The sequence below is a fragment of the Megalops cyprinoides genome, chromosome 5 (assembly GCF_013368585.1).
Source record: "Megalops cyprinoides isolate fMegCyp1 chromosome 5, fMegCyp1.pri, whole genome shotgun sequence".
Taxonomy (NCBI): domain Eukaryota; kingdom Metazoa; phylum Chordata; class Actinopteri; order Elopiformes; family Megalopidae; genus Megalops; species Megalops cyprinoides.
In genome coordinates, this window is record NC_050587.1 from 18,104,564 (window position 1) to 18,132,080 (window position 27,517).

At 42.5% G+C, this 27,517-nt stretch overlaps 3 protein-coding genes across 3 annotated transcripts; 2 read left to right on the plus strand and 1 right to left on the minus strand.

Annotated features, from left to right (window-relative positions):
* The first annotated feature begins 287 nt into the window (after positions 1-287).
* Positions 288-10,340, plus strand: trim23 (tripartite motif containing 23). The gene is made up of 11 exons (XM_036528563.1): positions 288-384; positions 1,992-2,154; positions 4,465-4,586; positions 4,902-5,180; positions 5,627-5,809; positions 7,052-7,267; positions 7,954-8,088; positions 8,464-8,593; positions 9,131-9,241; positions 9,571-9,695; positions 10,027-10,340. Exons 1-11 carry the CDS (start codon positions 289-291, stop codon positions 10,204-10,206), a joined length of 1,740 nt encoding a protein of 579 aa, XP_036384456.1. The 5' UTR covers position 288; the 3' UTR covers positions 10,207-10,340.
* Positions 10,341-13,375: 3,035 nt separating this feature from the next.
* ppwd1 (peptidylprolyl isomerase domain and WD repeat containing 1) lies at positions 13,376-19,634 on the minus strand. The gene is made up of 11 exons (XM_036529389.1): positions 19,491-19,634; positions 19,032-19,134; positions 18,497-18,600; positions 17,985-18,105; positions 17,122-17,569; positions 16,463-16,653; positions 15,207-15,396; positions 14,452-14,633; positions 14,156-14,237; positions 13,875-14,057; positions 13,376-13,551 (listed from the first exon to the last, which is right to left on the minus strand). Exons 1-11 carry the CDS (start codon positions 19,621-19,623, stop codon positions 13,408-13,410), a joined length of 1,881 nt encoding a protein of 626 aa, XP_036385282.1. The 5' UTR covers positions 19,624-19,634; the 3' UTR covers positions 13,376-13,407.
* A 2,411-nt stretch (positions 19,635-22,045) lies between these two features.
* Positions 22,046-24,292, plus strand: LOC118777668 (protein shisa-like-2B). Its single transcript, XM_036528774.1, has 3 exons — positions 22,046-22,236; positions 23,081-23,235; positions 24,153-24,292. The coding sequence occupies exons 1-3, from the start codon at positions 22,049-22,051 to the stop codon at positions 24,290-24,292; spliced, it is 483 nt and encodes a 160-aa protein (XP_036384667.1). The 5' UTR covers positions 22,046-22,048.
* Positions 24,293-27,517: the final 3,225 nt, after the last annotated feature.

Below are 27,517 nucleotides of genomic sequence, written 5' to 3' on the forward strand. Positions count from 1 at the left end.
TTATCTTGTGCGCAGTCGCATCTAGCGTTCACTGTCGAAGCTGACGGAAACAGCTGACAGAATGTGCCATTCTTTTCAAATAGGGGTGACCATCTTTGTTCAAGTTACAAGAACGTTAACGTATTTGTTATATATATAATTATATTTATGTATGAAATCACGCTGAACGTAAATATTTTATATATACACATATTATTACAGAGGTGATGTAAAGAAAAACATTTGAAATCACAGCATTGGCATCCCATTTTGTTCACCTAGCAGCGGTGTCAGTGGTCGCGCCCGAGGATGGCCGCCGCTGCGGGTGTAAACAAGCAGGGGACCGCTGCAGCGATGGAAGCCTGCGTTCGACACGGCAGGGCTGCAGCTGGCAGCACGGTGAAGGTGGGTAGGAAAGATCGAAGGAGTGGAAAATATAAACAAGTGACTGCCGCGGATAAGGAATACTGATACTTGGAAGAGCCGGCGAGAGCAATTTCACTCAGACGTGCAGCGAGATGCCTTCGTGGCTCGGATGCTGCCGCTGCACTGGCGGGGCGTCGCACCGTTTTGATGCGGTGTTAACGGCCCCTTGGTCTTTAACAACGAATATTTCCACTACGTGGACGTACAACTCGTCGCATTCCAGCAGTTAAAATGCACATTCCGTGATTTCATTTCGGAACTGTACAGATTGGGCTAATTAGTTACGCTGCCAGGTCCCATGACTCCGTGCCTGCCCTCTGCCTGGCTGTGTGGTAGCCTGCAGATGAGAGACCGGTTTGTGTTCAGCCTGGAAATTTCCATGTCGCGTAACACAGCTATAGGTACCGACACATTACGAAGTCAGAAAGGAAAACAGCGGAGAAAACGTTACGATGTTTTGACTGTGCATCATTCTAAATTGTTAGCAAAACCAAGGCTTTATTGTGATGTGTTAATAGCAACATCGCACACGCACTTTACGTCATTCTCTTGCTAGCTCGCAAGTACGTCTGATAGCCATACAGCTACATTTAACGTCTATCTATTTCATCAAGGATCACTGAGCTAGCTAAAATGTCAAACAAAATAAATTGTGCTTTTGTTGTTTGCTGTTCATAATTCATGGCAGCAAAGCGGACTTATTGTTACGACAGAGTAAATAGTGAACATGCAATCGTGAAATTTAGTTCGGCTATCGCTGCTTGGTGGCCAGTTACAAACTTCGGATCGGTAAAAATTTAACAAATAATGAATACAGGCGGAAATTGCAGACAGTTATGGTTCAGGTTTTTGCAGCTGTTCTTAGTGGTAGCTATTGCAGATCAAACAGGTCTGTTCAATTTATATGTAAATTAGACTACTTTCGAAACGTCCTCCACGACCAAATTAAATATAGTAGTCTGTTTGCATGTGAAGTTGGTTGGTAACATTAGGTGATGAAGCCATTTTCAGATTGTCACATTATTAGTATATATACCTATGTAAGTATAAAAGTGTTTTTGGTTTCTCTCATTCATTCTTCTAATGAATTCAAAATCTAAACGGCAATGTAATTGGGGGAACGTTAAGCAACAGCACATTTCCTTTCTTAAAATGGAAATGCTATATATAGCATGCATACAATTAAATACATCTGGGGCCATGCACATTTGTGAGGGAAATGAGGTTACTAGCTGGAGTAAAAACACTTTTTGATTAATTGAAATGAGAAAAGTAAATTGAAGCATTGGATTTTTTTTATCATTTATGAATGCTGGACCCAGATTTAGCACCCTATCCCCAGACAAAAGTAATGACCTAAGACCTAAGAAAAAATAACACATTTGTAATCCAGCACACAGTTACAGTTAACTTTAAATTTTGCCATTTAGTGGTTGCTCTAACTCAGAGTGATGAGTAGTGCTAAAGTGCCTCTGAACATGTGTCAGGCTGTCATAAAGTGCTGTGATAACTACTGCTGTCTTAAAGTTGTGGGGGAGGGGGGGGGCGTCATTTTAAACTTTGTTTTCACTGTGGTCTGTCTGTAGGTGTTGGAGTGCGGAGTGTGTGAGGATGTCTTCTCCCTGCAGGGGGACAAGGTCCCCCGGCTGCTGCTGTGCGGCCACACGGTCTGTCACGACTGTCTGACCCGCCTGCCGTTGCATGGCAGGGCCGTCCGCTGCCCCTTTGACAGGCAGGTCACTGAACTGGGTGAGTAATGCGTGGTGTTCGGGCCATGTATCTGTCTGTCCATCCATCTATGCGTACATGCATGTATGTGCGTCTGCTTGGTTGTCCCAGGTTGTCTTCAGGCCCCTTCAAAGGATAATTCTTAGCCTAACTAATCATTGAACCTACAAGGAGAGAGCGTAAATGCATAACATTCATAGATCATCGCAGTGCAGTGCATTGATACAGAGCTATCAAATACATGGTGTAGGTGGAATCAACAAATGAGCTCATAGCCAATGGCCTCATAGCCAATATCAAATGTATTGTTTTCCATCATAATATGCAAGTGGCATGCAGTGTCCTCAATAGGAGAGCATCCTGTCTTGCCAAATGCAGCCTTGTAATAGTTTCCCGTTTTTCATATTAAAAGACTTCTCTTTCTTGCCCCCTTGATATTTTGTTTGGAAAGTGATTGCAGAAAGTCTCTTTGGTTGAATGCCAAGCTGAACTGCAGGGTTCACAGGCCATTGCTGTTGAGGCAGATGTATATTATATATTGTGTTACCCGGAGTGTCAAGGACATTCTGAACTGGGAAGCTGCTCTGAATTGAAAATACTAGCAAAAAGTTGATGATGTGAAAATACTGAACTTTGAGCGAAGATTTACAGCCAATACTCCTACATGATGCAAATTGCATCACCATAGGGAAAAGAATTGATATTATTAATGATAAGTAGATATAAATAGTTAAAAGTAGCAAAAGATTTGTAGCAAAAGATGCTACAAATGTCATAATTTGTGTAAACTAGTTAGCTGTCTGTTAAAGTATTTCTAATACTGTGAGAATCTGGTTTGGTTGTTTGTTCTGGCCTTGAGGTCATGACTAAGATCATTCTTTATCCTGGATGTCATTGATGAGACAATAGGTTTGGCTGCATTTTCTAAAACCTACACTAAATAGTAAATAAAAAGCAATTTAGGAAGTGAGGCATAAAAGAATGTTGAAATTGCCATGAATACATTTTTAAATGAAATAAGTCAATGTATTGTATTATTTGCACCTAAATTTTCATTCTGCAGTCACTTACTGTGGGGCCAGTCAGACATGACTGATGTGTCTGGCCTTGATGCCGATTTAATTGTTGCAGTGATTCACTGAGCCAGATGGCTCTTCAAAGCATTTCTCTGTCAGTGGATGATCTTCACTCGAGTTTTTTACAAGCGTTTGACTAGTACGCTCTCTCCTTAATGGAACTGATGCTACTGCGATGCTTGCAAACCAAAGGTCGTTGGAACAGTTTGTTCATAATAGCTGCAGTTGCTGAATTGTGTATACATATGAGAATGAAGCAACTGGGCAAAGGGCCCTTGGGTGGTCCATGAGTGCTCAATTAATTTGTACGCTATGAGCGTAGAAATTGCCAAGCAAGCCGGGGAAACACGTAGCAGGAAAAAGTGTGATTGTGACAATGGGGGGGCGGTGTGGAAGGCACTATTGACTAAAATACGGTGCAAACTCCTTTTTAAAAACCCAGTAAAAATGATCCCCCTCAGTGTGGAAAACATTGCAGAATGTGACAGTTCTTAGAACTTGTTTTGATCCTTTTGTTTTTGCAAAGAGCTTAGATGTTGTCAGCTAGCCAGAGAGGTTTATGAATAACGTAACAAGACCTGCCAAATGGATATAGTTTCAGACTAAGTAGTGGCTTCCCAGTAGGCTCCTTCTTTTGTAAATCAGTTCATTCGAACTATTTACCACTTTCAAATATATCGCTTAATACCATCAATAAGGAAGAGCAGATAGCTGGCTTGCAAAGGGTGTTGGGTTGCATTCATAATTTTAACAAAGTATTTGTTAAAAGGCATGTAACATTTTTTCTTTGAGAAAATAAAACTGAAGTTGTGTGTAGTTTGATGTATGAGGCATTAACAAATTAGACTTGCAAAGGAAATTAAATCTGGTGGTGTTCTTTGTATGTCTGATACCAAGACATACTAAGTGTAGTATATCTTTTCCTGGAATTTATTCCCAAAAGCTTCTTGACTCCTTTCCATGAACACTCAAATTAATTTTAAGCCTTGATGATCTGCACGTCTTACATTCTAACTGTAGTGTTTGCAGCTGGTAAACTCTACTATTTAGGGGACAACCTGAGCATTTAGTGTAGAACTTAATGCACTGTTTACAGTATGCTGGCTCATGCGATCCAGGGTTAGTCCATAATGAGCCAGGTCAATGGCTTCATCCATTTTCCATTCACAGCCAGCTGAACCCAAGCACCCGACAGAGTTCTCTGCCTTTTGCAATATGTTTGAATGCTCTCTCCCCTCTCCTGCACATTTCCCAGGGGATTCTGGGGTGTGGGGCCTGAAGAAGAACTTTGCCTTGCTGGAGCTGCTGGAGAGGCTGCAGAATGGGGCTTCAAACCAGTCAGGCATGATGGAGGACGCCCTTGGAGGCGTGGGAGAGGTAGGGGATGGACACCCAGCTGTGTTGTGGGTTACATTTGCTCTCACCCCTGCTGTAAGTAAGATCTGTGTGTGAAGAGGGTGAGTGTGTGGCCTTTAAAGTGGCCAGAAATGAGTATTCCTTTCAGTTATATGCTCCCCCTTTGACAGCGGTTATGTAAGAATTAGATATCAAAGAAATATGCCCTCACAAGTTACTAAAATGTTGGAAACCAGAGCTGAGAGCATCCATCGCTCGGGCAGCCTCTGCGGGGGCCGTACAGAAAATGCGATGCCCACACGCGTTACTGTCCCCCCCCCCTTCCTCCGCATTCAGTGCATCATCCGCTGCGACGAGGACGAGAGCCACACGGCCTCCATGTACTGCACGGTGTGTGCCACCCACCTGTGTGCCGAGTGCTCGCAGCTCACCCACTCCACCCGCACCCTGGCCAAGCACCGGCGAGTGCCCCTCGCCGACAAGCCCCACGAGAAGACCCTGTGCCCCCAGCACCAGGTGCACGCCATCGAGTTCGTGTGCCTGGAGGACGCCTGCCAGCCGGGCCCGCTCATGTGCTGCGTGTGCAAGGAGTACGGCAAGCACCAGGGACACAAGGTACCGGCACGCTGGTGGCAGTCAGACCATGCACACCATCACAAGGTTTTCTTTTTTTTTTTCCCCTTTTTTACCCAATACGTGTCCAGGTCGGGCGTGGTTTCTCTTTGCAATCTGCATGTCTCTGATTGGTTCAAACATGTCACATGGGGCTTGTAGACCAACCAGTACACTAAAGTATGCAGTGTGATGAAGAGAATACCTATTGTTCAGAGTGTTTGCTAGGATTGATACCTGAGTAGCCTTGGTCAGAATTGTCATCAGTGTTTTTGTTGTGTTCTATTTTGTTCATAACAATTGTCTAACAATGTAACTGAACTCTTCATCGAAAATTCCTTTAAAAGCTAGTGAAGTATTCACCAGGACAAGGAATTTGACCCTGTGCGATCATATCTGAAAAGCATTCCTGCGATTCTAAACCTGCTCCATGAAATCTCTTCCCCCAGCATGCAGTGCTGGAAGCCGAAGCGAACCAGATCCGCGCCTCCATCCTGGACATGGCGCACTGCATCCGCACCTTCACGGAGGAGGTGTCCGAGTACTCCAGGAAGCTGGTGGGCATCGTGCAGCAGATCGAAGGTGGCGAGCAGATCGTGGAGGACAGCATCGGCATGGCTCACACAGAGCACGTAAGAGCAGTACCAATACTCTGCTGCAAGGAAAGGCATAGACCACTGTAGTTCCCTCAGCCTTATGCTGAATTCCCACAGTCAGCTTGTCTGACTCACTGTAGTTCCCTAAGCCTCATGCTATAGTCCCACGGTCAGCTAGTCTGACTCACTGTAGTTCCCTAAACCTCATGCTATAGTCCCACAGTCAGCTAGTCTGACTCACTGTAGTTCCCTAAGCCTCATGCTGTTGCCCCACAGTCACCTTGTCTGACTAACTGTAGTTCCCTAAGTCTCATGCTATAGTCCCACGGTAAGCTTGTCTGACTCACTGTAGTTCCTTATGCCTCATGCTATGGTCCCACAATAAGCTTGTCTGACTCACTGTAGTTCCTTATGCCTCATGCTATAGTCCCGCAGTAAGCTTGTCTGACTCACTGTAGTTCCTTATGCCTCATGCTATAGTCCCGCAGTAAGCTTGTCTGACTCACTGTAGTTCCTTATGCCTCATGCTATAGTCCCGCAGTAAGCTTGTCTGACTCACTGTAGTTCCTTATGCCTCGTGCTATAGTGCCACAGTAAGCTTGTCTGATTCACTGTAGTTCCCTAAGCCTCGTGCTATAGTCCCACTCCTAATTTCCTAAGCCTTATGCTCTTGTCCCACACTATGCTTGTAAGAGCTAGAGTTCTTTCTGGGGGCTCACAGGTTGATGTACTCAAAGACCTGCGTCTAAAGGGATTAAGGCAAGTGACAGGTTTAGGGCAATGTGACTTTTGATACATCTTGTATGTAAGGTATAACAAAAAGTAATACTGCCCTAAATTGTTATGCTACCATAAACGTGTTCCTGATTTTTTTTTTAACTTGGCAGTGTAATAGGCCATGGAAGGAATCGACTTTCCTGCTTTGCAAGTGGGTCAGTACACTTCAGTAAAGGGATACATGTGGAATTAGGAAGAGTAACTCTTTCAGCCATGTTTGATCCAAAACGAGCTGAAGGAAACTCATAATCCCTTATTCATTTTAATTAATCTTTCTAAATTCCCTTTATGTAATTTTTTTCTTACGTAAGCTGCTTTGTGGAAGAGTTCACTTTGTTATATCATTATGAATGTATGAACGATCAAAGCTACAGGGAAATCATAAAAAGAACATAAAAAAATGCGACGTGATTCTCAAGCCAGTCAGTTTTCAAGTATTTTAGACAAAGCCTTAAATCCACCCCCTGATGACAAACTCTCTCCCCCCTCCTCCTCGCCCAGGTCCCAGGAACAGCGGAAAGCGCCCGGTCCTGCGTGCGGGCCTACTTTGCCGACCTCCACGAGACGCTGTGCCGCCAGGAGGAGATGGCCCTGAGCGTGGTGGACGCCCACGTGCGGGAGAGGCTGATCTGGCTCAGGCAGCAGCAGGAGGACATGACCATCCTGCTGTCCCAGGTCTCCACGGCCTGCCTGCACTGTGAGAAGACTCTGCAGCAGGTAAGTGGAGCCAAAATGGCGGCCGTGCGTCTGCGCGCTGTGCCAGGGGCAGGCAGCTCCACTACACCAGGGCCCCATTGTCAACTGCCTTTTCTTCCGCATCAGCTCAACTCTTAATTTCGTCATCGAGGGGTAGAAATTCATCTAAACAGGTGTAAGTTATTTGTTAATTTATAAGTTGATAAAACCTGGGTTGAGTTGGGAACCTCAGTTGGGAACCTCAGACTGTATGTATTGATTCCTTGTTAACTGTAACTGCAGGAATAGTGTTATCATGTGTGATTCATTTAGCATTTCTGTTTACTGTGATTTAAAAACAAAAGAATGAGAAGAAATAGCAAAGTTTTGTAATGGCAAAATTACATTTCTGATTGAAAGACTAACATAAATGAATTTATTATAACTACTCCAAGAATTGGTATGGCATTGTGTAGAAATGTAAAATCATGCCAGTAGGAGGTAAATGTGCATTGTAACACACACATAAACATTAACTCACTGTCAACAGTAGTTGTTCCTGTACAATTCAAAAATAACACTCCACTTAAAAATGCAAAAATAGAAGACCTCCTCTATGTAATCTTGCAGAATCCAGCAGTAACATCTGGTAGTTTTTTATGATTTGAAAAGCTGACAGTAATGACTTTGGGGTCATCATTGCTCTCTCTCTCTCTTTCTCCCTGTAGGATGATTGCAGGGTTGTCCTGGCGAAGCAGGAGATCACCAGGCTGTTAGAAACCCTGCAGAAACAGCAGCAGCAGTTCACAGAGCTGGCTGACCACATCCAGCTGGACGCCGGCATTCCCGTCACATTCACCAAGGTACGCTGAGAGCCTCTCGCTGACGGGCAAAGTCGAAAATGGAAACTTAAAAAAGCTCTCTGATGAAAATGCCAAATGCCCACAGAACCCCTGCCCACATGTGGCTGTGCTGAGCTGTTGCCCCATGAATATGTCTCTGAGATTTGCTCTGATTGGTAGTGGAAATAAAAATATTTTTTTTGTGTTGATCAAAACTTCATTGCAGTTAGAAAATAACTCGCCGTTTGATTGCACCTTCTGATGCGGCTCCACCAGTTTATTGCTTATATAATGGATTTTAAAAACTGCTTTGGTATCTTTTGCCCAGTGTCACCACTGCCAGAAAGAATGCTTTCCTTTTAAAGTAAGCCGGTCTCTCCATGTGCCTGTTTTAAGGATAACCGAGTCCACATCGGCCCAAAGATGGAGATCCGGGTGGTGACTCTGGGCTTGGATGGCGCGGGGAAAACCACCATTCTCTTCAAGCTGAAACAGGACGAGTTCATGCAGCCCATTCCAACAATAGGTATGTCCTGAATCCCTTCAAGCTACTGCAGCTTTGGCATGTATATGGCAAGTGTTCATATCCAGATCTGCCTCCAGGGCTATTATTGGAAGGGACAAATGCTGCTAAAATAAAACTATGCGGCTAATTGTTTTACCATACGTATAATGACTAGCTGTTACCCTTATGAGTAATCTCCTGAACTGTAATGGTGTAGTGGGACCCAGAGATTGCCAGGTCAATTCCCATGCTTGACATGCTCCCTGCTGCGCATGATCACGATGCTTAACCCAATTTCCTTCAAGTAGATGTCCAGCTGTAGAAAGGGATCATTTGTATGTAACTGTAATTTTCCCTAGATAAAATGTAAATACTGTAGTTCTGTGATTAATTTATGAACAAAAACCTATCAAAGTGATCACATGTCAAATTATTATGTGAAAAATTATGTAAGAGGATCCCTAAATATTAGATGTGAAAATAAGACCACTGTTGTAGATTGCATTCAGAGTGGATGCTTCATCAAAGAGACACCTGAAGAATGTGTCTGTGTCACAGGTTTTAATGTCGAGACAGTGGAGTACAAAAATTTAAAGTTCACCATCTGGGATGTGGGCGGGAAGCATAAACTCCGGCCACTGTGGAAACACTACTACCTAAACACACAAGGTATTTCTAATCTTATAGTACCGTTATAGGTCCATTTATTGTCAGCTGTGTTTAATGTTCATGGTGCCATATTTCAGGGTGATTATTCATATTTCTTTTATAAATGTCATGTAGTGTGTATGAATGTTGGTTTTGACTTTTGTAATTTGACAATAATAAGATTGGCTACCCCCCTTTTTTTTTTAAAGAAACTTGCATAAGCATGGATTTCTGCATGTAGCCATGCAGTCTTGACAATGCAGAGCTGTTAAAGCAGAATGTCATGCTTGTGCTGCTGTGATTGCACTTCATGGCTAACACTAACCATAACCTCCTAACTTTGTCCGTAGCGGTGGTGTTTGTGATTGACAGCTGTCACAGAGACAGGCTGATGGAGTCTCATAGCGAGCTGGCAAAACTGCTGACAGAGAAAGAGCTTAGAGATGCACTGCTACTCATCTTCGCCAACAAACAGGTGAGGAAACCCTGAACTGAAGGGAGAATGAGAGGTCTCATTAAGGTACAGAGCGACTGTGTGCATTTCCAGCAGAAATGCTTTAACATGATACAAAATTGAGATCATTTTAGAGAATGGGAAGAACTATTTAGTTATTACTAACACTTTATATACACATTTTCTTTGTATGGTACCATAATTTAAGCACAAGTATTTCATGTGCTTGAAAAGGACCACTGGACCAATTGGAGGCTGTGATAGGGGCTTCTCTGCAGTTGTCAGTCTAGCACTAAGCACAACCATAACATTGATTTTGCCGTGGATTCCTTGTCCCCATTTGTGTGCGCAGGATGTCCCTGGTGCAGTGTCAGTGGAGGAGATGACGGAGCTGTTGAGCCTTCACAAGCTGTGCTGTGGGCGAAGCTGGCATATCCAGGGCTGTGACGCCCGCAGCGGGATGGGCCTCCACGAGGGGCTGGACTGGCTGTCCCGGCAGCTGGTGGCCGCCGGCGTACTGGACGTGGCCTGAGCCCCCCCCGCTGATTATCTGCACTGGACTCTGCTCCAGCCCCCTGGCCCTGCCTCTGCCTCCCCTATGACCCTTAACCCTTCCCTCAGCCCAGCCCAGCCGATCACCTGTCTCCAGCCCTTGACCTTGCCCCCCCCCCCCCCCCCCAACCTCTCCATGATGTGATTAACGTTCCTTAACACGCAGCAGTTAACTCATTATAACTCAGTGCTTTCATGTTCTTGAGTGGCAGCGTTTGCTAATAAATGAGGCTGGTGTAGGGATGTGCCCTCCATTGAAAGGAACTGCTCAACGATAGATGAAATCTTACTAACTCACCTGTGAGACTACATACTTCCATTAAGCCTCACTGCAAAGCGTGAGGGTGAGGTTAACTTTAGACCATTATTTAACATTTAAGGTTCTGTGTTTAAAACCTTAGTGTTGTGTGTACGATATAACAGAGGGCAGTAGGTGTTCAGCATGTCTTTTTTTTTCCTGTTACATGTCCAAGTTACTGTTTGCCAATATTTATATAGGCATATTTGAAACCCCCTCAATAACCTCCGCTCCCCTGTGAGGTCAAATATTTTGGTGCCTGATGTAGTCCTTATGTTTTTCATCAAGAGTGAAAATGGACGCTGGTCGTTTTACTCCTTGAATGTCTTCAGTGAAATGTGCAGAGTAAATGTATTTGGCAAACATATTCCCTCTTTTAATCGCAGGGACATTTTAATATGATGCCAGCCTGTCTAAATGCACATGCTGTTATTTCTCTCCTCCCTGATCCATTATCAGATTTCTGAGATGAAACTAAATGCTCCCACCCTTCATTATGGGTCTTGGACACTTGACATCTTATGCTGGCAGTAAGTTATTTTAAGGTCGTTGCCCAGAACATCTGGTCATTTGCTGTTAAATGCATCCTAGTCCAACCTCAATGCAGGTCTCTTTGAATGCACCAGTGATTAGCGGTTGAGGCCCAGCATCTTGTAAAATCCTCTGGCATGTCATGATCATAAGTGCCTGCAGGCCGTTGCTCTGTCCAGTGTAAAGGATTGCTGATTGGAGTTTGTCATCAGTGTAACCAATTAACCAGTAGCTTTTGCTACAGTCCGTTTCTTCCCCACAGTCTGAAAATTGGCGGCACTTATCTGGAGCATGAATCAGTGTATACATTCTCTATCTTGGACTTGGGCTGCAATCAAATTTTGACCCACCAGTTTGATAATTACTAGTAATTACAACCATCATTTGTGTGTTTTTTTTTTTAAGTTGTGCAAAGGCAGTTGGTTCTCTCCTTAAATTAAACCACCAATAGAGTCGTTTACAATTTAGAAGGTGGGTCAAGATTTTGATTTAGCCAAAATTTTAGTCTTAAACTGGTGCACTAGGGGAGAGGTAATCCAGCCATCACCGGGCTGGTGCCCAGGGATATCTCAGCTGGTACAAAAAATGTAGTTTCCTGAGAAGCCTTCTGTTTTAATACTTTTTTTGTATATAGTAAAATTCCTTGAGAGAGTTGAAGGAGGAACCTGGTAGCTGTGAACATTAAATGGACAAGTAGTGTTTATGGCAGTGCCCCCACCTCCTGTTTTGAGGAGTGTGTTAAATTGTGAGTGCATTGGACGCACTGGCCTCCTGTTCAGTGATATGTCTCCTTAGGATTCATGCTAAAATGGACAAACAACAACCATGCTGTGGACTATGGGACTTGTGGTTTGAATCTGTCTATCACAGAACTGTGACCAACTGCTGTATAAACTGCTGTTATCAGCACTTCATGCCGAACTAGATTGTGTGTAACTATATAACCGACGTTACATACTTAGGGCTGGGATTTAGGCATTTCTCCCTCTGTGCTTTGTGGTCTGAAAAAAAATGATTTGTTGATGCCCAATTCATTTTTGACGCCGAAGAAAATCAATAATACTAAATGCATTTTATTTGGTATATACAGTAACAAACTTGCCACTTCCATATCGCGAGACAAAACTTGCAAAAATTGCAGGACTAGTTTCATAGTAAATTACTAACAATTTTAGATATCTTACTAGATTGTAGAATGGGTTAATGCCAAAGTCAGAAACAAATTCGGTTATAGCGACTACTGTAAATTAGCTTTACAGCTCGCAGTTTAGTTGTCTAAATGAATAGACAACTGCAGCCATCTTGCTGGCGAGCTGTGTGTAGGATATTAACCCTTTCTAAACAAAACTTGTGATCCATCAGTCTGACCTCTTTGGATGTGTTCATCTCAGCCATCCATTCCCCAAAGAACACCACGAAGCACACATTTAAGATACAAATATCTGCTTATTCAATGAACTTTTTCAGTTCATGCGACACAGGTTACCGCTGGCGTTTTTCCAGAAACAAACATTTGTGCAAGGATGGAGAGGCATAATATCTCTGCCTGCACTTACTCTCATTTTAAACAAATGGTAGAAATACTGCATGGAAATTTTAAAGATTTGTGTAGTGTTCTCAAAAAGCAGATTATTCTTTTCACAAGCAAATACCGGATCCATTTTTAGAAATGGGTATTTATACTTTGTGCATTGACAGGTTAAGGAATCCAGTCGACTGATGCGTTTGTCCCAGCCCTACTTTTCATTTTAGGTTGTTGTCATAGAAATTAGTCAAATTTGTGTTTGCTACAAGGTTATACTAGTAGGTCTTCTGAGTGCATTGTACTGAGGAAACGTTTTGCTTTTTCTAAGAAATTCAAACAAAATGTTGGTTTGAGTTAATACTATCGTCCTTCAACATCATTGCTATGTAATGTTTAATACTTGTACCTATTTAAAGAGCATGTATGAATTTAGTTCCCCTTCTCTAACAGGATAATTTTCCATGTCAGTTTGTGAATAATGTTCCATCATTGGCATAACTTCTGTGAATTCATCAAAGCACAGTGCACATCCAAACATTTGTTAACTTGTGAACATCACTGCTTTTGTATACCATTCATAATTAACGTTATGCTATTAAATAAACAACTGATGAACATGAAGACCGTTTGACAGCAGTTAATTACACGTATTACTTTAACTGGTTTACCCTGAATGGAAGGAGACACACTATAGGAAACAATATTTACTACAGATTAAAAGGACAGAAACAACTGAAGTTTGGCTTTTACATTTTCATTCTTTACATTGGAAATTCAGCTTAAAAATGCCATGAGAGTTGTGTAAAAATACAGTCCAATATTTTTCATTACTTGATAGTTATGTTTATAATACTGATGTCTTCATAGGGCTTATCGGTTTTTGGATTGACTTTCACATTGGAGATCCTCTGAACAACTTCCATTCCTTTCGTACTCCTCCCAAACACTGTATGCTTGTTGTCCAGCCATGGCTATAAATGAATGGACAGAGAAGAGGGGCAATGGTTTGAATGAAATGACCACTGCAGCATTTTAAACTAAAGATTTCATCAACTGAAGTTCACTAACCTTTGTGGAGTCCCAGTCTAATTTTAGAGATTGCCCGAGAACAATTATCATTACCAGTTATAGGGCTGATAATAATGTATCACCCAGTGACGTTCTGAAGACTAAATTCTAACACCAACCTAAATGCTTTGATTAGACAAATCAAACATGACTGTTTTGCTCAACCACTGTTGGAAGGCCCCGATATCAACACACAGTTCAATATAATCTAAGAGAATGGTCTTACGGTTGGGACGACGGTGATGAAGAACTGGGAGCCGTTGGTGCCAGGTCCGCCGTTGGCCATGCTTAGGGTGTAGGGGCGGTCGTGCCTCAGCGTAGCATGGAACTCGTCCTCGAACTCCCCGCCCCAGATGCTCTCCCCTCCCATCCCGGTGCCAGTGGGGTCTCCTGTCTGGATCATAAAGCCCTGCACGGAAGAGATGCAGGTGGCACATCTGCTCAGCCCAAGGAGCTCTCCAAACATAGTCCTGTGTTTACATTACATCGCACGGCTGAACGCCATACCTTGATGACGCGGTGGAATATGTGACCGTTGTAATAGCCATTCCTACTGTGAACGCAGAAGTTCTCCACAGTTTTTGGGCATCTGAGTGTGAGGAAAGACACAAAAATGTAAGACTGCTATAGTGTTATGAAATATACTCACATTTCATAATATACTCATGAAATAAGAGCAAAATGCTCAATATCCTACAAGGGAAAAAAAACTGGCGAGATGCACATATTAAATAAGCGCCACATGAGGCAATGATGATCTTTCAAGGCTTTCCAGGACTGAAGCCAGCCTGGTGCCTACGTACTCGACGGGGAAGAGTTTGATGTGAATGTCCCCCATGGTCGTGTGGATGATGGCGCTGTCTGACACCCTCTTCGGGCCCTCGGCCTGCGTGGCGGCCATGACCTCCTCCTTCGAAGGCTTCTCGTTGAAGATGTCCCTGTCCGAGTCTGCACTCTTCGTGTCTTCAGGCTCCCTCTTGGTAAACTGTGACCAGCACACAGATGAGAGAGGGAAAGTGATGGAAGACGTCAAACAATCAGATAGAGGGACAGTCAGGCAGTAGAATGGGGTAATGCAGTAGGAGCTGAATACCCAGCAGCAGTTATGGCAGACTCAGGCTTCACAAACCCGAAAAATAAGTGGCGCCATCACGTTATCAGTGACTTAAGCTGAACAAGTGCATTACTATGGAGAACAAGGTCTTTTGACGGGTCTACCTAAGTCAGTGACTGATAGCACAGGGTAGCCCCAACCATTAAGAGGTTTATGAAACCTCACAGTCCATCTAATGGACTGTGTTTCCTTACATCAATGATACACACAGCTTCTGTGATCCGGCTCACTTGGCAGCGCTTTTCAAGAACATGAGTAAGGAAGGTACTGACAAATGCCACTGTCCTGCACACCTGTGTGGCATGACTCATCTAACAACAGTCACGGTACAAGTGGCTTTCGAGTGGCCTTGGGCCCTCAGCCAAAAACCCTTTACAAGGGATGCTAAAAGCAGCGTATAGCCCCTGGGTCCAGTTGTGGGTGGTCCGGATTGCCGGCACACACCAGGTAGAAGCGGTTCTTCTTGAAGGCCGTGCAGAAGATGGTGGGGTCCGGCTCGGTGATCTGCAGGGCCGGATTGTCCGAGGCCTTCATCTCGATGGTCTGCACGGCCTGGGTGGCCTTGGCGACGCCCTGGAACAGGCTGAGCTGAACCACACGGATGTTCTCCTGCTTTCCCAGGATCCGAACGCACCTGCGTGAGAAACACAAGACTCAGGCTCCCATAATCCCCCAGGGACATGCAATGACAGACAGGTTGACCCCCCAAAAGTTATTTTTTTAGGAAGAAAAAAGAGCAGCAAATGGTCACAATTTCCATTTGTATCACTGATGTAGACATTGTGGTAACCGACAAATGTCCATGTTAGTCATCAATAAGCTGGACTTGGCAGCCAAGACCCAAAGCAGATGTTTAGTGAATGAAAGACCAAGCAAGTACAGGGTACCTTTAGTACCTGTAGCAAGATGTTACGATGGGTAACATGATGAAAGCAGGTGGTCAAGAATTATTTGCAAAACACTTTCAGCCCATGTGCTGCTCGAAGTAAACAATCAGAGACAAAACACCCCTCCATTCTCCAGCTCTAACCAGCATCTCAACAGCACACTGAGTGAGTGGTCCTTTCGTTGCACAAAGATGAGCTAGAGAGTGGTTCAGGCAGTCATTCCACCCTGCAGCGCTAATGTACTTCCCTTTTAATACATATGAGTGAGTGAAATATGAATGCAAGGCACATGTGTGAGTGGAGCTGGACTTGGTGCTCTTGGGTTTTTCTACATTGTATGTACCATACTGTTTTTTTCATAACTCACTCCCAGCATCTACTGTTTACATATCTGAAGGTCTGGCTGAATGGTGGTTGTGCTTTTATTTGTGTATACAGCCAGCGCTTTTGTTTGAAAAAGAAATCCACTAGAATTGTCCAATATTTGGTTTCTTAATATTGAGTTAATATTTGTTACTAGTAATTCCATCTTTGAACTTTTTTTGCTTCACTGAGGTTTGTGTCCATTTCAATAAGAGTAAATACTGAAGCATCTGAAATTCACTGAAATAGTTTCAGCCGTTTCCTTCTAAAATAGTGGCGATTATAAAATGACACATACGGTATAGAAAAATTAAAACCCTTGAATTCCAATGCCATCTGTTTTCTCATTAAAGGATGGGGCCAAAGATGTGACATGGAGACACAGTAAAAATCTATATTATGGAGAAAAGAGACAAATACCAGTTATACTCTGTCAGTGGTTTCCAGTACCTGTTGGTTTCCACATTAATGACCTTTATGCCCAGCATGGTTCCGTAGAGGACGAAATGTCCCGTCTCATCAAAGACAATGTTTGTCAGCCTAATGCCATCAATCTTCTCCAGCTCCCTCTCCACGGCCATCCTGCGGCCAAACTCCATGTCAGGCAACTGCTGCCGCATCTGCTGCAGTTCTGTGAACATCTGAGAGGACACAAGAGCCCAGAATCAGCAAGTGTGATAGCTGGTGGGGGACATTTTGAGGCAAAGTACCTCAGTCAAGCACATGCCTTTACATCAAGCACACATCTTTAAATCCTTATCTTAAACAACTAAACATTATAATGTTTATGTCCAGGTAGGTCATGAATGACCATCTAATAGCCAAGCAGAAACCTCCTGGCTTTCCTGGTTTGAAGTTGTATCTAAGCATTCTGAACACCATCTTTAAGTGGCCATTTTTAAGTGATTTACAGAAGTACGTTTTAAAATAAGCACAACAGCACCTCTTCCTGGATTAATTTAACAAATATTTGGACTAAAAAGAACAACACTGATTACAGCTCATATGCTCTGAAAACTGTTTACATAAAATTATATACAATAGAAAGACAGCATTCTCCTCTTACAGCGGGTTCCAAGTCTGTAATGTGGGTCAAGTAAAAAACTTACTGTCAGCGATTCATCGAACACTCTCATCAGCTTCCCTGAAAGGAAGCGGAAAATCCTCACTTTCCTGTCTGAGGCAATGGTGGCCATTTTCTTGCCGTCGGGCGAGAAGGCCAGGCTGACGGGATAAGTTTTGCACTTGGCAAACTCATACAAGTCCGTGTCCGTCTTGAATTCCCAGTCGACGTGTCTGGGGAACTTGAATTCGTTTGGAAGGCCGGTCCAATACTCCAGCATGCCCGCCTTGTCTGCGGAGACGATGACCCGAAAGCGCGGGTTCAGTCGGATTTGGGACAGGGGGGCGGAGTGCATCTTATCGAACGTGTGGAGCGGGTTGTTGTCTCCCCTTCCGTCATACACAAAGATCTTTCCAGTTGATTTTTCTGAGCATGCCACCGTGGAGATCGCATCGCCCGGATTGTAGATCCATTCGCACTGGCCAGGGTGGAAGCTGAATCAGAAACAGAGATCCCTTCAGTTTTGCTTTCAGGAACCCACCAAATATATAGTAGACTTCTCACTCCCACAGCCAAAGCAAATCCCATTCTCTGAAACCAATTCTAACTGCTCTGCATACACAATAAACAGGGCAGCAATAAGGATCAGGCCTCATAACCAAAAGGTTGCCGGTTCAAGTCCCTGCTGGGGCACTGCTGCTGTACCCTTGGGCAAGGTACTTAACCCACAATTGCATCAGTAAATATCCAGCTGTGTAAATGGATAAGGTGAAAATTGTAACCTGTGTAAGTCACTCTGTAGTGTCTGCTAAATGCCTGTAATGTAAAATAACCATACACCCTCACCCCCCTACGTTTCCAGTTAATCGTTCCAAAACGAAATGCAGGAAGCAAAAGAGATCACTTTACCCCAGCTTGAGCATGTTGATCATGTCGAAGTTGACAACATCAAACACTTTCATGGCCTGGTCATCCCCTACTGAGCAAAACAGTGCACCCTCTGCGCTGACTGAAATGCATTCAGTCACCCCTGATGGGAGGGAGGAAATTTCAAATGTGTGAAAAACAACCAATTTGGGTCAGCTTGTACAGCCGCTGGAAAGCTGAAGACATCAGTATACACAAAGGAAGAAAAATGTCTCTACTTACTGTTCTTTCAGGCATTATTACTACTCTATAGTCTGCATGATTTTGATGATATGTACTGCTGTAAAATTTGGTGAAATCGGTGTTACTACATCTTTGTATAGCCTTTCACAGTTGCAGTACTTCAATGCAATGATGTAAACCCTCCATGTATATATGTCTCTGTACAGCCAAGCCAATCAAGATATCACAACCATGTTGTCAGCAATACTAAGCTACGATTCCATGAGGCCAGGTTGCCAAATAAGCTACATCCAGACAGAAAAAAAACACACCAAGGTGGCTTCGAAAATGTTTCACAAATTCAATTCCCTCGTCCTCTTTCTTCTTCCAGAACTTGACATGGCCATCCTGACTGGCTGTGATGATGAAATCCGTTCTGCGAATTGAGAAGAGTAACAAAACAAAACAAAAAAAACCCCTCAGTATTTCTCTTCCCAAAAGAAAACCACAAACTGGCAGGGCTTCTACAAACATAGCAGAGGCTCAACAAAGTGTACTCCGCCAAACACCGTGCAAAATTATTATTATTATTATTATTTTTTTTTAGCATTTACACACTTTCAGATTTTCAACAAACTCTGAACGTGTACGTTATCAATCATAACGACAAAGGAACCCATACCCAATTAGGTCATCTTTGGTGTTGTATTTTCTTAGACCAAATCTCATATGTTACCTGGTCTACTTTTACAAATTTCCCGTTTACTGATGACATTTGTTTAATGACAATTATCCAGTTACTGAAAATTACATTTCTGCAAAGTACCAGCATGCTAGTGATGTAAACAGAAGTAGTTAAGCACCCACTTAGAGCAGACAATGTGCGTGATAACGTCTCTGTGCATGTAGCTCCGTTCATACATGGCTGCGGAGGGAAGGTTGTCCAGGTATACACGTTCATACTCCAGAACTGTCGGAAACAGAGGAACAGTGGAGACTATTTAATACAGCTAGCTAGATAACTAGCTACTTTGTCTAACTAGGTGGGCAATAAGGAAAACATTTTGATATTGCAGTGTGACATTTTATATATTTTTCGTTTCCTAGCTAGCTTGGCTATGGCTTAATAAAATACTAGCTGGATCTAAAACATTGTGATTAACTTAAGTGACACCATAAAACTTGTGCTAGCAGTAACTCATTGGCAGGTAAGAGACCGGCTCGCTTGCTAAAATAGTTAGATTACACGAGTTAGCAAAACTACAACAACGAGCACTGGCTGCCTAACGTTAATGTAGCTGTGGAACGCCAGAAGATAGCATTTGCCTTTTCTCTTCTTTGAATGCGTAGCTTCACTGGGCATCGGTCCAACCCATTCATCCTCTCCAGCGTCGCCCCCGTTGTCTTCATCCACATCCAATTTCCTCTTCAGTTCTGTGCTGCTTGTTTCAGACGCCATGATTTTCTGTTTCAAACTCAAGCCGATGGTCGCGATCTCAGCGTAAGCAGCGCCGCTCTTGCGGGGTGAACTTTCATTGGTCTTCTCGCACATCAATAAGAAAAGGCGGAGAATGTAACCAACGCCGCTTGGAAGCGTAGGGCGAACTGGAAAGGTGGGAGGGTAACGTAGTAAAGTAGGAAGTGAGCAGGGGCATCCTTCATTGCGCATGTCTTTCCCTCCTTGGACCCCAAATGTTTGATCCTCGTGTAAACCATGCTAGGCAGCGATACGTACACCTCACCAGCGATGTTTTGGTAATCAGTATACCAGGAACACGCTGAATAATACACAGCTTAACTACATTTATAGAACTTACCCGGTGACAGCATACGAAATACTTAGGAAGGGATATCTAACAGTGCAAATATCCAAATATACAATAAACAATAAAATATTTGAGTCTATTCAATAATAAGATAAACCCAAACTTTTATTAAGATATTACAATAAAGTTTATATTAAAACACGATTCAGAACAAACTCATTTGCATGCAGTTGAGTTAGGCACCTATGAATTAATGCACTGAGGAAGAGCTTTTCGGTTGTAATGGTAATTCATGTGTAAAAAAAAAACGAATCCCTCTCAGTTTCTGTGATCTGCAAAATTCAACATGGTTGAAGATATTGGTTTAAACGGTAACGTTAGTCAGAGGCAGGGCCGGCGCTATGGGGGTGCTTAGGGGTGCACTGCACCCCCAAACGGACCTCAATGCACCCCCAGTTGTATCCTTATATCCGGATGTCTACAAAGTATTTATTAAGTTTTTTTAAGATATGACGTTTTGCGCCCAACGTGGACTGCAAGTTCACCCCTCTGTATTTTGTCCGGGCGCCGCGCCTCGTCAGAGGACCCGCAGAGGGAGAGAGCCCTGTGCGCAGAGAGCACTACCACATACTGTAGTTTCCGTACTTATGGCATCTCCACCGGAGGTCAGTCACGCTGCACCCTCGCTCTCTTTGCCGCTCACTCTCTAATACTCATCTCAGCAACCGTATTCCTGCACCTGTGTTCTAGTGCTGTTGTTAGGTCAGGTATTTACCAGAGTCAGCGTGAGTCAGGATGCGTGTCAACATTGTTGTTACTCTCATTTAGTCATAATTAAGTCCGTGAGTTGAGTCCGTGCTGCTTTGGCAACGGTCGACTAAAGGCTTTTAATAAATCAGTGCCATCCAATTGTTAAAGGACGTTACACTTTGCTTCAGATATTTCATCTGTCATGTTAATTTGCTCAATTGTACTCAACGTACTAAATAAAGATCCATCAAAGCAGGTCTTGAAAATATGATATGGACATACGTTAATACGTCAATCTGCTGCACACTGCCTCACATTATTGCTGGAATTCAAAGTGTCACTGTTGTAATGAAATGAAATCTTTTTCTGCTTTTGTAAAATATGAGTGTGACAGAGAGTGGTATTAGCATAAAGAGTTGTAGATAACATTTCAATACCTTAATGTGTAATTACCTACCTTTGTTGAATATCAGATCTTCATATTTTATCTTCATTGTGCATGCAATTAAAACATACATATATTCAAAATAGATATTATTTTGTATATTTCAAGCCCATGCCTGTAAGGAAAATACCTAATAACAATGGGATATATAATGCAAAGATATACTATTCAATGGGAAGAGCAGCAGAGTAACTTTTGTTTGTGAATTGTTCAGAGTGACAAAATCAAATGGATCATGAAGGAAACTCTGACTCTGGCACAACCACTATATGTGAATGACAAGATGTTAATAGATACCATGTGATCACTTGCTGATGTGGTATTGCTTCTTAATCCCTCATTGTATATCTGGGGGGAATGATGTGACCTCTTTCCAGTGAGCAATAACAAACACACCCTGTCCCCAGAAGCTACATGGACTGAATCTGGCATCCTCTCAGCTCATCAATAATTTATCTGTTGAGGTAATAGCAGTACTACTATGACCAGTCCTAAACATTTCCAATGCCCCAGCATTGCATGGAACTCCTAATCAGAACCAGGTCAAAATGTACCCTCCCTTACGAGCCCCATGCATGGAAATGCCTGTAAATGACGTGTAACAGCGCAAAAATATATATATATATATTTTATCAATCCAGCAAGCAGGATGAATGGCACTTTAGGGAGAGCAGAACTCAGCTGTGCACATGTGGAGAGGGAGAGAGCCGGCGTTGACACGGGAGCCCACCTCTCTGATGTCAGCGCACCAGCCCTCCTCCCTGCTCTGTGCCCCCGCTGGAGATAAATCCATCTGGCTGCACATGCCGGTGCGTGAGGCAGGAGAGAGAGAGAGAGCGGCGCGCTGGTTTTTCCTCAGCCCTCCTGTTATACACGCACCCACCCCTCCCCACCGCCGCCTCAGTCAGGACCACCAGCTCAGGATGGCCGAGACCCACGTATGCGAGGGGTACTACAGCGCAGACATACAGTTTGTGGAGCGCTTCACCTGCCCTCCGGACCCCGACAGCCCAGAGCTGGCCTACTGCTGCGGGTTCGAGGACATGAAGTACTGCTGCAGTGAGCCCGGAAACTACTTCCCCTACAAGCATGCGTACATGTGGACCTTGAGGTGAGTGAATTGCTCTTTTAACAGCAGATTGTCAAGGCAGACTTTGCAGATTGAGAAAACAGGAGGAGGAATATGGATTTAGATTTGTGTCATACTGGTCTCTAAAAATGAGACAAGTAAAGTAAGACAATTTTGTTTTGTATCATGAAAGAGAGCACAATGGGATTCTTGGTGTTTTATAGGAATGTCATTTTTATCATCAACAAAATCCTTTCAGTTTTTATCCTCTTCTTTTTGACCATTTGAATATTTGATTATATAGTAGATAATCTGTACATATTTTAACCATTTAGATTCAGACAATTTCAAAGGCAGAACACTGCAAAAAAACAGAATGGGACTGAAGAAGAAGGACAACACAAAAACATTGCTACTATATATGTAAATGGAAATATGGATATATGTAAATGGAAGGCACTTTCATGTAAAATAAGTGCCACCACTTCAGCATGTATGTGTCAAAAATCAGTTCTCAAGAGCCAGTTATATCCAATCAATTGTATATGCTGCCTCGAAATTACTTTGCAGTTCATGCAAGAAAAGCAGTTCAATTTAGGTAAACAGATTTATACAGATCATCGCTTCAATACCATAGCTGTTTGTTTTTGTGTTGTTAAATGGAAGTGTTTAAAATGATGGGGGAAAATGGGGGAAAAATCAACAGGGGCAGCAGCAAGGGGCAGGGTCTAGGATGGCAGACACTGTGGTATCAAATTAACGGCTCCATCAGCGCGGAGACCGAAAAGCTCAGGGTGGAACAAAAAGCAACATTCAGGGCCAAGACCAGAAATGAAAGGCTCTGACAGAAGAATCGTTTCAAGGTTCTCTCATGCCCTTGTTCCAGCATCGGAGCCTTGGTTGGACTAGGGATCGCTGCACTTGTCCTCCTGGCCTTTGTCATCAGCGTCTGTGTGCTCTGCTTTCTGTTTCTCCACACCAAGCCACAGCGGCCGGACACAGGACTCAAGTTACACGCCATTGACAGCTCCATAAGTAAAGGTTTGCTTGATTATCTGTTCTACTAACAAGCGGTAACCCAATGTGCCATGTATCTCATATTATCAATATTTGCTATAGCCAGTGGTTTACAGGCCAAAGACCCAGGTATAAAGAGTCTATAATGACTTCTGAGGAGTGACTGACATCAGTAGGCAAATTTGCCTTGTTGCACGTGACATAAAACATGGATGAAAACAGGATTTACACACTCTACATAAACACAACTAGCATTAATCATATAATCACAATGCTCATAGTTGGTGTAGCTCCCAATTTTGTGACTTACTGCGGAGGTGAGCTATTGAAATGGATATTGGGACCAAGGCAAAGTGTGACTGAACCCAGTATTATGCAGGTAGCTGTTTTCTGATATTAAAATCATGGACGCAGTCGCTCAATGGATTCCATGTGTTTTTTTTTTCTAGCAAGGAACAATGATGGTTGATTTGTTCAAATGATTTTATTGACTGCTTTAATTACTGGCCTGTGTGTCTGTTTGATCATTTATGTCACACACATTCTCTGGATAGCACTTCAGTGAGAAAAAACAATATGTTAAGGTTACATTCAGCCCACGCACAATACTGCATTCGGAAAAAAAGAAAATCCCATCATAAGCAAGGATATTTCACCTCTGTCAGTTCTGTGGGTTATCTCCAAAAACAGGTTTGTTTGGTTCAGTCAAATTTAATTTATGTCACGGCATCAAAGGAAGGAAATCTGGGACATAAATAAATGACAGCACAAGGAAAACTTAACTGTGCCAGCCTCTAACTGTTTTTCACATAATACAGTATACAGCATAAAACTGGGTCTCATGGACTGCTTCAGACAGCCTTTCTATTGAGTAAACAGGCACTGGGATGTGCAACAAGAAAAAAATCTAATGTATTTTTGTTTCATATGTATGTTTGCAGCTTCAAAGGGGAATATGATGAAGAACGGGGCCACAGATCAGCTAATCACAGAGAGAGAGGGTACTTCACCCAGAACAGGGAACGCACTTCAGGAGAATGCGTCAGTCACTGTCAAACCAGTGGAGATTACAAGCATATAACCCCAAAAAAATCCCACGACCTCACTTCATTTTTCATTCACTGCCACGGAAGTAAGTCCATGCCACCAAATGTCTTTGGAACATCTTCACAGAGATGATTACCACAACGTGGAGGTTTGCGTAAGGGCATTTGTTTATCCTCGGATCAGCTGGCTTTTGCAGTTCCTGAAAGTGCAAAAGGGTGTCATACTGCCTTTCCATTATCACTGACTGCACAGCATCTGCCGACCAGTTTTAAAGAGTACAGTGTGTATGTTTGAGCTGCTTGAAAAACACAGACCACGCAGGCTACATTTTGTAACTCCAGAAGCTTGTTTCCTCAATATCAGCTGTAGTGAAATGACTCAGACACAATGGAAATTTCATAAAGTGGTTCATCCATAAACATTAAAATAGATCCTTTGTAAATATCAGATGAATGGTTTGCTCTGCTCATAGCATCTCTTATTATAAATCTCATATAAATCTCTTATTGAGCATAACATTATCTTGGGGTTATGATAGATCTCATCTGACTTGAAAACAATTTACCAGGTAAATGTATTTGGCAACCAATATTAACCATTTTAATTAGCATCACTGTGAGTGATTTGTACATGCAACATATATATCAACACAACAAAATAGTATGAGAACATATTCAAATATTATCAGGCAGATTAGAGGTCCACATTTACTAATTGTTTTGTATACAATTATAGCTCATCTCTTCACACAGGCACTTAACCCCTAACCACCTGATTCAACAAATCACCCAGCTGATTTGAGCAATGCTAAAGCTCAGCCTACTGCGCTAGTGAGAGTACCACTGACAGTAACAGATCACTGGATATTTGAAAGATTTGTACATATTCAAGACCAGATTTGTTATGGGGTGATAATGACAATGATCTTTTGTCAACAAACCACTTTGTTCAAACGTTTCAGATGAATATTTGCAGGACTCTGTGCACATCATCACTTGTGCTCTCAGGCAAAGCTGTAGGTGTGTTTGCAGAATTGTGAAAGCTTTGTTTTAACCATTTCAACAACCTATATTACCAATATAATTTTCACATATTTATACCTTTTTACTATTCTGGTCTGGATGTGTGTGTAACTGTGGAAATGTAAAGTGCATACAATTAAAATATGCACTTTCATTTTTATAGATGTACCAATTACAGTAAGAGTTTACAAATTTTTTAGAGATGTGATCATGCCAATGGTACTGTGAAGTGTGGGAAAAAAATCAAGAGATCAATCATTTTACTGCAAAACAAGTAAACATATAATCACCTTAAAAATTTACTGTTTACAGGTTTTTAAATATGGCAGCCTCCTTGTCAGTTACATGTTATTATTGAAAAGCTCAGCTGCAGTAACCATTAACTGCCAACTGCCAACAACCATTAACGTGATGGATGTATGGAGGAGTGAGGCTTCATGAAACCTAATGTCATTGGAGTAGCCATGTGTTATCAGGGTCTCACTTCATTGAACCAATTGCAGTGATTATTTAGATCAAAGTCTTTTGATTGGTTCTTATGTGTTTGCGCATAGCACAACAAAGTGGAGCTCTGCCAACAGGTTTATGGACCCTCGGTGTCCCATCACCTCTCAGATAGTTCAAAGGTATGTAGAGGATCACATAAGTAGCTTCAGATAGACATTCGCACGAGTGTTGAAAGAGCAGCTGGGGGAGCTTACTTTTGCTGCTCCACCAACTATTATAAAAAAGGCAGACAGTGACATTTGTTAAAGTTCAGCCCAGCTTTGGAGTGCCTGTAAAAATCCTGCCTGAGTACACCTGAAAAACTGTGATTGTTCTACTCTGTAAAATTGATTAGCGATCAGTAATGAGTAGGTGCTTTCTCAAATGTCAAATAATTATGTGCAATTAATGTTTGCTATTTTTCTATTTTATTTTATTGCATTAAGGAAACACTGTTGAGAACAGACAGTAGGTACTTCTCTTTTACTTGCATTTGGTGTAGCTATCTGAATAACATAGATTTCAGGTAGAGTTTCAAGAGTGTGAACTCTGCACTGACATGAAATTCATATAAAGGAAGATGAGCTGTGATACATCTGGGCAAATTCTTTAACTCAAATGAAGACACTGGCATGTGTCAGAGTATTTATTGTTACCAGACATCTGTGGGACCCAGTGACACCTGATGTGTGTGATTGTTTGTATGAAAATGTCATTTCCTGGTTTTCTGTGTTTAATTATGCCTCTTTACTGCAATTTGGGTAGAAGGCAAGAAGGCACGCTTAATAAAATTGATGAAATCATCTGTGTTATCAATATTTGCAATTTAATGGAAAAGGGAACAGCTTTAAAGTGCTGGCGTATGAATCAACAACAACAGTGTGCCAGGTTATGAGGGTAATTAAAACCGTTAGAGCAGTGTGTATTGTTATGAGAGACAGAAACAGAATGAGGCTGAGTGAGCAGATCGATGTGCTAATTCGCTTTGAACAAAGAGCCTGCTGTGACTGTAAAAGTCAGGAGAACATGCGTGCTTCCGTGTGGGTCTTGAAGCTCTCCTCACGTCTCCCCAAACGACACTCAAATAACAATCCTTTAAAAGTTGGGGAGTCGTTACGTTGTTACCGTCTGCTTTAGAGGGTGCAATTGTGTGTTCAAAGTAAACAGATATATCTGACCTGTTTAATGGTCGAACCCTCCCTTCTTAAGTGACACACAAGGGCCTTACAGCAGGTTACTCCTTCACATTGAACAGGGTACTTAGGGCAGTCCCTGATGTGCTTGTTTCTAAAAGGTCAACTTCACCCTCTGGGGTCATTTTAACTGTCATCTCCTCATGGACAGCTTGATTGTGAATAATTACTCTACAGTAGCTATTGATATTAACAATTGAGACTGCTTTTGCATAAACAGAGTCAGCTTAGTGTACACTGAAGCCTACCCACAAAGCCTTGCATGGTGTGGGTGTTATTATGCTAACAAAATTCCAGTAAGATCGCAAAAATGGTTGAAAGGTTATATAACTAAACGAAGGGCTGAAATTTAACTAAAGAAGCTTTCAAAATCTGTTCCTCAAACTATTTTGTTTCAGTAGACTATTTTAAGAAATCTTCTATATTTTATGATTTTCTGTATTTTTAAAATGTCACAAAAGGAGCAGTTCTGTTTGGGATTTCCCACCAGACAAAAAAGGCAAATAATTTAACTGTTGAAACGCAAACTGAACTGAGCTCCAGCTTTCCAAATCTTCT

What these genes read in the sequence shown, in the direction of transcription:
- trim23 (XM_036528563.1), top strand. Translation starts at nt 289, where the DNA reads ATGGCCGCCGCTGCGGGTGTAAACAAGCAGGGGACCGCTGCAGCGATG. An exon ending in GTGAGAAGACTCTGCAGCAG is followed by an intron (nt 7,268 to 7,953) that starts GTAAGTGGAGCC and finishes TTCTCCCTGTAG; the next exon opens with GATGATTGCAGGGTTGTCCT. An exon ending in GCAGCCCATTCCAACAATAG is followed by an intron (nt 8,594 to 9,130) that starts GTATGTCCTGAA and finishes TCTGTGTCACAG; the next exon opens with GTTTTAATGTCGAGACAGTG.
- ppwd1 (XM_036529389.1), bottom strand. Translation starts at nt 19,623, where the DNA reads ATGGCGTCTGAAACAAGCAGCACAGAACTGAAGAGGAAATTGGATGTG. An exon ending in ACGCACATTGTCTGCTCTAA is followed by an intron (nt 18,601 to 19,031) that starts GTGGGTGCTTAA and finishes CTCAATTCGCAG; the next exon opens with AACGGATTTCATCATCACAG. An exon ending in AGAAGAACCGCTTCTACCTG is followed by an intron (nt 14,634 to 15,206) that starts GTGTGTGCCGGC and finishes TGCTGGTCACAG; the next exon opens with TTTACCAAGAGGGAGCCTGA.
- LOC118777668 (XM_036528774.1), top strand. Translation starts at nt 22,049, where the DNA reads ATGGCCGAGACCCACGTATGCGAGGGGTACTACAGCGCAGACATACAG. An exon ending in GCGTACATGTGGACCTTGAG is followed by an intron (nt 22,237 to 23,080) that starts GTGAGTGAATTG and finishes CCCTTGTTCCAG; the next exon opens with CATCGGAGCCTTGGTTGGAC. An exon ending in TGACAGCTCCATAAGTAAAG is followed by an intron (nt 23,236 to 24,152) that starts GTTTGCTTGATT and finishes GTATGTTTGCAG; the next exon opens with CTTCAAAGGGGAATATGATG.